This window comes from Oncorhynchus tshawytscha, linkage group LG09, assembly GCF_018296145.1.
Source record: "Oncorhynchus tshawytscha isolate Ot180627B linkage group LG09, Otsh_v2.0, whole genome shotgun sequence".
Lineage (NCBI taxonomy): Eukaryota > Metazoa > Chordata > Actinopteri > Salmoniformes > Salmonidae > Oncorhynchus > Oncorhynchus tshawytscha.
In genome coordinates this window covers 78,605,973-78,614,373 of record NC_056437.1, presented here as the reverse complement: position 1 = coordinate 78,614,373, position 8,401 = coordinate 78,605,973, and the positions used below count along the sequence as shown (strand labels likewise).

The 8,401-nt window shown below is 46.6% G+C and overlaps 1 protein-coding gene across 2 annotated transcripts in view; it reads left to right on the top strand.

The window, feature by feature from the left end:
• LOC112259217 (protein shisa-8-like) overlaps window positions 1-7,839 on the top strand; it is a 72,770-nt gene extending 64,931 nt beyond the window's left edge. The window contains exons 4-5 of one of the 2 annotated variants that reach the window (XM_042327520.1): window positions 4,829-4,906; window positions 5,073-7,839. In XM_042327520.1, the coding sequence (XP_042183454.1) occupies window positions 4,829-4,906; window positions 5,073-5,596 (602 nt within the window). In that variant the 3' untranslated portion in view covers window positions 5,597-7,839. Of the gene's footprint in view, window positions 1-4,828; window positions 4,907-5,069 lie in introns of both variants that reach the window. The other variant, XM_042327519.1, reaches the window with a different exon arrangement.
• Window positions 7,840-8,401: the final 562 nt, after the last annotated feature.

Here is an 8,401-nt window from a genome sequence, read left to right as displayed (position 1 = left end):
CCTTTCTGTTTGATGAAAGCACATTTTATAATCCCCAACCCTTGTCACCAGGAGGACCCTAAACCGAATACGTATGTGGATGACTTGGTCCGCTCTTTAATGTAGTCACTTTTAAACAGCATACATTTTTTAGAGCTACTCTACACACCACACAGACACTATACCCACCACACACACACTCTACACACACTCACACAGACACATAGTTGTAGGTTGTACAGACAATGGCGTGGCTGCCATCCGTGGTGCCAGCTGGGGTCCTCTGGCACAGCAGGTTGGCATGCCGGCTCATCGGGCCATCATCGAGAAGGGCCCACCTCACGGCTGTATGGTCCTGTGGACACACACATGCCTACGCGCACACACACACACACACACACACACACACACACACACACACACACACACACACACACACACACACACACACACACAAATGCTTGCAGATGGCCACAAAAGCAGAAAAGCAGGTTGATGCACGAGAATCTAAACAATGTTAATGAAACATGGAAAGACATTGAGGCACAGACACATACAAACGCTCACACAGACACATACAAACGCTCACACAGACACATACAAACGCTCACACAGACACTCACAAACGCTCACACAGACACATACAAACGCTCACACAGACACATACAAACGCTCACACAGACACATACAAACGCTCACACAGACACATACAAACGCGCACACAGACACATACAAACGCTCACACAGACACATACAAACGCTCACACAGACACTCACAAACGCTCACACAGACACATACAAACGCTCACACAGACACATACAAACGCTCACACAGACACATACAAACGCTCACACAGACACATACAAACGCTCACACAGACACATACAAACGCTCACACAGACACATCAAACGCTCACACAGACACTCACAAACGCTCACACAGACACACTCACAAACGCTCACACAGACACATACAAACTCACACAGACACATACAAACGCTCACACAGGCTCACACAGACACATACAAACGCTCACACAGACACTCAAACGCTCACACAGACACTCACAAACGCTCACACAGACACATACAAACGCTCACACAGACACTCACAAACGCTCACACAGACACTCACAAACGCTCACACAGACACACACAAGCGCTCACACAGACACACTCACTCACAAGCGCACACACAGACACTCATATGGGCACATACACACACACTCATAAGGGCACACACAGACACACTCATTAGGGCACACACAGACACACTCATAAGGGCACATACATACACACTCATAAGGGCACACACAGACACTCATAAGGGCACACATAGACACACTCATAAGGGCACACACAGACACACTCATAAGGGCACTCTCACACACAGCAACTCATTTGGGATATAGGCTTAGAAACGCTCACACAGACACACTCACAAACGCTCACACAGACACACTCACAAACGCTCACACAGACACTCACAAACGCTCACACAGACACTCACAAACGCTCACACAGACACTCACAAACGCTCACACAGACACACTCACAAACGCTCACACAGACACTCACAAACGCTCACACAGACACTCACAAACGCTCACACAGACACACACAAGCGCTCACACAGACACACTCACTCACAAGCGCACACACAGACACTCATATGGGCACATACACACACACACTCATAAGGGCACACACATACACACTCATTAGGGCACACACAGACACACTCATAAGGGCACATACATACACACTCATAAGGGCACACACAGACACTCATAAGGGCACACATAGACACACTCATAAGGGCACACACAGACACACTCATAAGGGCACTCTCACACACAGCAACTCATTTGGGATATAGGCTTAGCCCTCTCATCTCTTCACACGTGATTGTAACCCCCAGCAAGCCAATAAACAACACGGCACGTCACCACGTGCTGGCAAAGTCATTGAGAGGACAGAGTGTAGTTCAGCGGCTTTGGCTCAGGCGTCAGCCAACTTCTGCCAGGTGTACCAGCAGGTCCTTGGACCAGGATGTAGTTGTAGCCCTATATCTTAATTAAACACTAACGACCTGAGAATTTCTGCTAGGGCACAAAGGGGTAGTGCGAAAAAGTGATGGAGAAGGCGAGAAATGGACAGAGAGGGCAGCGAGGCTTCATTGCCGGTCCCCCGCCTTCAGCGCATATGCTCTCTCACCGTGCACTTCCTGTGCCGTCGGCCGAGAACGTCAGTGTTTCCCCGTGACAAAACGCATGCTGCTGCAACCCCGAGGTCACTTTCGTGCAAATTTTTCTTAGCAAGCATGGTAGTAGTTGGATAGCATGGGTTTCGAGCATCACTAGTAAAGATAAAGAGATAAAATGTCGGTCTAGTCTGGTGCAATGTCAGTTGTTGTCATTTTTAAAATTTGGCTTTTTACAGCACACCCCTACTTGGCCTCAAAATGGCTGTGTTGTGGGGATCAATGGAAGTCTTCAGAATGAATGACTTGGCACCTGCTAGACTGCTATTCTTTAGAGAAGCCATGTGACAGGGTTTACACTGTCACATGGTCTGCTGGAATCAAGCTGCTTATCCTTTAGAATATTTAGAATGTATAAACACATGCCTGTATACAGTTGCGTTGGCAACATAGCCATTTAATCCTCCCATGACTTGCCAAACGTGGCACATGCCACAACATGAAATCAGGCCTTTTAAGAGCACTGTCATTATCAGCATAATAGTCGTTTAATGCCTTGCGTAAAATCATTTCAGTGATTTGTCCATTTAAAGCAGCGTTATACATCTGTAGTTCCTCTCCTTTCTCTCTCCTCTCCCCCGAGCTGACAAGGTACAAATCTGTCGTTCTGCCCCTGAACAGGCAGTTAACCCACTGTTCCTAGGCCGTCATTGAAAATAAGAATTTGTTCTTAACTGACTTGCCTAGTTAAATAAAGTTTAAAAAAATAAACAATATGCACATAGGCCGAAATCTGGCTTGCCTACTATTTACTGAAACTGCATACTGTGTACTAATTGCACTACATGCTATTTAGCACATACTGTATTGTAAAAAATGAAGTATGCCATGGCCGAAACATATTAGTTTTGGTACGTTCAAGACAACTGGGAATTCGGAAACAAAATTAGCTCACAGTGGGAAAAATCATAACTTTGTGATCTTCAGGTTGGAGAAGTCAGAGCTCTAGAATAACGCCCGAGTTTCTGACCTGTAGTTCCGAGTTGGCTGACCATTCAAAACAATTTTCTCAGTCGGAGCATTTTTTGGGGGTGTTCCCTGTTGTCTTCAATGCACCATCAGTTACGGCTTTACATATGAACCGGAAAGGATAGCCTGTAGCCCTCACTCTCCATCTTTGGAGGAGGTATGCACTCAAAGACTTGGCCTCCATTGGTCGATCTAGCCAGCTATAGATAGGCTACTCATGATGATGTATTGCCTGTTTGTTTTTTGCTTTTGATGCACTTTGAGATACTATAAAACAGACACACACACTCAGAGGCTGAGGGGGGAAAGAAACAACCAGGATAATTTTTTCAAACAGAATAGGGGAGAAAAACCTAAATGACACAACAGTGGGGCGAACAAGGTTGTTAGTGTCTGAGGGCTGAGGGTTTGGCGGCTGTGACCTCATGAAGCAGCACTCAGGGCTCCCTCACTAATACGACACGACACTCTAAACCCACTCTATTTTTACTCCCCTCAAAACTCCAGCATATCCGCCAGTTGCTGTTGCTTTTTTTTCTTATTTGTTTTCATTCAACGTTAACGGTACAGGGCTTCAGGCATTTTAACCCCCCTCTCAAGCACACACACACAGACACACAGACACACACACACAGACACACACACACACACACACACAGACAGACAGACAGACACACACACACACACACACACACACACACACACACACACACACACACACACACACACACACACACACACAGACACACACACACACAGACAGACAGACACACACACAGACACACAGATACACACATACACACACACACACACACAGACAGACAGACAGACAGACAGACAGACAGACAGACAGACAGACAGACAGACAGACAGACAGACAGACAGACAGACAGACAGACACACAGACACACAGACACACACACACACAGACACACACACAGACACACACACACAGACACACACAGACAGACACACACACAGACACAGACACACACACAGACACACAGACACACACACACACAGACACACACACACACACAGACACACACACACACACACAGATGCAAGCCCCTGTGGGTGTAAGATGCTGTACACTCTGTGCAGCTCTACCTCCATGTCATTGTAGGTTTACCTGACAGGTTGGCTGGTTTAGGGATGATGGTGTTAAAGCTACTGGTTCCTTTCATGGTATATAATACACAGCCAACGGCACAAGGATTAACACAGGGGGAGAGGTGTCTCACCTTAATTCGTCCCTTGGCAGCAGAATAGCATACAAGTGACTCCAGAAAGGGACACAGTGTCTTGTATAACTTGCCTAAATGTGTACATTTAATTAAAACAGAGAGGTTGGGTGAGGTTCAAAGCTATTGAAGTGATATGAGTGGGGTAACTCAGTGAATTTTATAAATCTGTGCTCTTCAATTCCAGCATTTATTACAGCGACAATATGATGGGGTCTATTACACTGCTATGGCTGGTTTAATTACATGTGTACAATGTAATTACCTGGAATCACACTTGTCTTTACAGCATGATAAAGTAGGGAGGAGATGCTTGTGCAGCAGATCCTTACAGATTTTCATTGTTGTTTTGTTTGTTTTAACTTGGTTTAGGGGTTTGGCCACTGGATAACAGAGCTCTTACTGTATCTGAACAAAGGAGGACATTGTTGAGGTCTCTGGGGGTACCAGGTAGATATTCTGACCCATATAACTCATTGTGGACCCACAGGTTGAGTGGATACCATGTCAAAGGAAAATATTAAAACTATTTGTAAGGTATTTTGACCTCTATACCACTAACCACATTCTTCTCTCTCTCTCGCCCACCTTTGTCTCCTCCCCTTTCTCGCAGCAGATACGGCAGCAAGAGACTACTACAAGGGCTACCCCATGGTGGACTACTCCCGCCATCACTCCTCGCCCCCCACCTTCCAGCCCATCGCCTTTCACAAGGACAAGCCCTTCCTGCCCCCTCCAGACATCCACGCCCCACTGGCCATAACCATCACCGCCGCCCAGCTCCCCAAGCCCAAGATCTCCAAGACTAACACCCACCCGCTTACCTCTAGCTCGGCCTTCAAAGTCTGGGACCCCAGTAAGGGCCATGTCCAGCATCCAACGGCCTCCCACATCGGGCAGGCACTGCAACAGCATCCGCAGCATGCGCAGCATCAGCAGCATCCGCAACATCAACAACATCAACAGCAGTTACATCAACAGCCCAACAGCCGCCGGCAGGCCTACTCCAACAAGCGGAAGTTCAGCATTGAGACGCTCCCGGAACTCTTCTCCCAGCCTCTGGGCTATGGACAGTCGCCCCACATGCACCCCAAAAACAAGGGGCTGCCCACCAACAGCAAGACAGAGGTCACAGTCTGAGCATGAATGTTTGGTGAGCAGGAGGGCAAGAAAAGAGTCTATAGGACTGGGAGTAAGGCCAGGGAGCGAGAGCTTTTTGTACGAATCAATGTCATGTTGATGGCTGGGGAGACGAATAGGAACAAGCAATCTTCTTTTGCTATTTTAATTGCAGGTTGTCTTCGTTATTGATAATGTAACACCCAAAACGGAAGGTAACGATCACATGAAGTGACTCGCTCTCTCTAGACCTGGTTCCCCTAAATTCCCTCTCTGTCCCAGCGTCCTCCCTGTTTTGTTTTGGTCAATCTCCTCTTTGCTCCCCCTGGCACCACTACTCTACAACCCCCCCCACACACACACACACTTACACACTCTTCTACTTTTTGCAGCCTGTCAGAGTGGTACACATTGGTAAAGCACCCCCAGGACCCTGAACAACAGCAGTGACAATGCCATTGTCTTGTCAGCTCCCATCACTCTCCATCCAGAACAGAGTAAGATACCATTCTGGCAAATCTGTACCACCGAGAGAGAGAGGGAGAGGAAGAGAGAGAAACAGCGGGAAAGGAGGTGCTTGTTTATTCATCCTGAAGCGTAAGGGATGAGGAACTAAGCCGGACAGAGGTTTGGTGCGGCAAGCACCTCCTGTTCGTCACCTGCTGGAGAAGAGCCCTGAAGCTTCAGGCCCCCTGGTCATCAAAGCTGGGGAATCTCACACAGTGGTTGTGTCTGGAGACTCCCTGGGGATCGTCAGTGTCCACGTCTCTCAGCGATGTGTTGTTTGTTGTTGTCTTAACCGGTGATGCATGCATCGGAAAGGGCAAACAGCACAGGTATCAGCACGGTCACCACAGTCGTGTTAACTGGTACGGTCTATGTTAGTGAAGCTTCAATGCAAATCGCAAGGGACAATAGGCGCCTGCTAGAGGGCAGGACAGGCCACCGTGTCTGTCCCGGGTAATATGGTGCCAAAGGCAATGCAAGGGTGGAAAGTTGTAGGTGTGAAGTAAAGGTCATTGCTTTTTTATTTTATCTTAGCTTTGGCTTGCTGTTGAAGAATTTATCCAAACATGAATGCACAAAAGTCAGGAAGAAAGAAAACTCATACAGAGTATTTTATAAAAATATGTCTTCCAGACTGGCAGCAATTCATGTGATGCATGCATATATTATTGTAATATTAAAATAGGCTTTAATATGATTATTTTGTTGAATGCAGGTGTATGGTTCATCTATATGTATAATGAGTCACTGTAAATGCAGCTGGGTTGAAGCTAGTGGCTAAACATAGACATTACAGTAAGTTTTTCCCAAACCACAAGGATTATTTCCAGCTACAGGAGAGCAAGCAACTCCTCTTGGCTCGTTATCATTTTACACTTGACCGCAAGGTACAATATTTGCATGGAAACCTGATATGTCTAAGTTCACACAAGCGCCGTCCTTCACCATACATTTGCTGCAATTTAGCCCAAGCCTCAAGCTTAATGTATTATCTTAAGTAAACAGGTTACGCCGCAGTGCATACCTACACCCAGCGTATTCCAGACAGGTGGAACCGTATCAACGGATGGCAGCCAGTCAGTCGTGTTTACTAGAGTCATTCACCATTTGCTGCTAGCTCCTCCCCACCAACCAGCTTCCAGCCTGTTCCTGAGCTCCACCAGACCCCCTTTCCTCTGCTCTCCCTTTCCCAGTGGGGTTGACTTACGGTGGGAGCCTCCAGCATCCAACCCCTGCATGGTCTTCCAAGCTGTTCCCAGCCAGGGGACACCATGCCTCCTCACGGGGGGTGCAGCCATAACTAATGATACCCAATCGCCAGCATGGCAGGCCCTCACGCACTCTCACACACTAGGCATGCATGGAGTGGAGCAGGGCTTTCACAGTGTTAAATGATTTGGAGATTCATTCGGCTGCTATTGTCGAGCCATTCTGTGTTACGGACAGACATCGAGTGGTTTCACTGTAGCAGCATGATATAGAATATAAGACATTTGAATGGATTTAAACTACGTGCAGACTATTACGTTTATGGGTTTATGCTTATGTTACATTTCATTGGGGATTTGATTGATCTGTCCATGGTTCATACTTCAGGATTTCTAAAGCTGTTATGTAATCTACCTAAGACCCACTTGGAGTTGTTGTTTTTATGATATGGTTGAATAAAAGTAAATCAGAAATAGAGAAGTGTTGGGTTATGCACAGTACATGTATAAATATGCATCATGCACATCTGCACTCATAGCTACCGTATGCAGCATGCACGGTCACCATTTAGCTTTCTCCAACTTCAAATCGTAAACGGGGGGGTTACACACAATGATTCTTAGCTTAACAGCCCAGCCATATAAAGTATTCTATGGACTCTCTCCTTTATCGTTCAGGATGCATTAGTGGTTGTGAACAAGCAATGGATGTGTGCAAGTAACAAGCAATATGTTCTGTCTGCAAAGCAATAAGTACCCATCTATCTGCAAACCCTCTCTCTGGAGTCTGACTCTGCACCTTTCCGGAGTCCTTTAAATGTGGGGAGCTGAGGTGGAAGCAGAGCTACATAGACCCAGAAGTGTTGTTGTTGTTGCAATCTCAGGCTCTTCTGAAAGATATTTAGGACTGTTTTCTCAGAAATCACACCACTGAGCTTTTATTAATTCTCTCTTCTCTCTCCTCCTGCGCTTCTCCGACAGAGGAAGTTGCATTAGCGAATCAGAACTCTGAGAACCCTTTCCACTCAGAATAAAAGCTTGATTAGCTCTCCATGACCTTTTACTATTGGACGGATTCAAATGTTATTTTACAGACACAATTTCAGCAAGG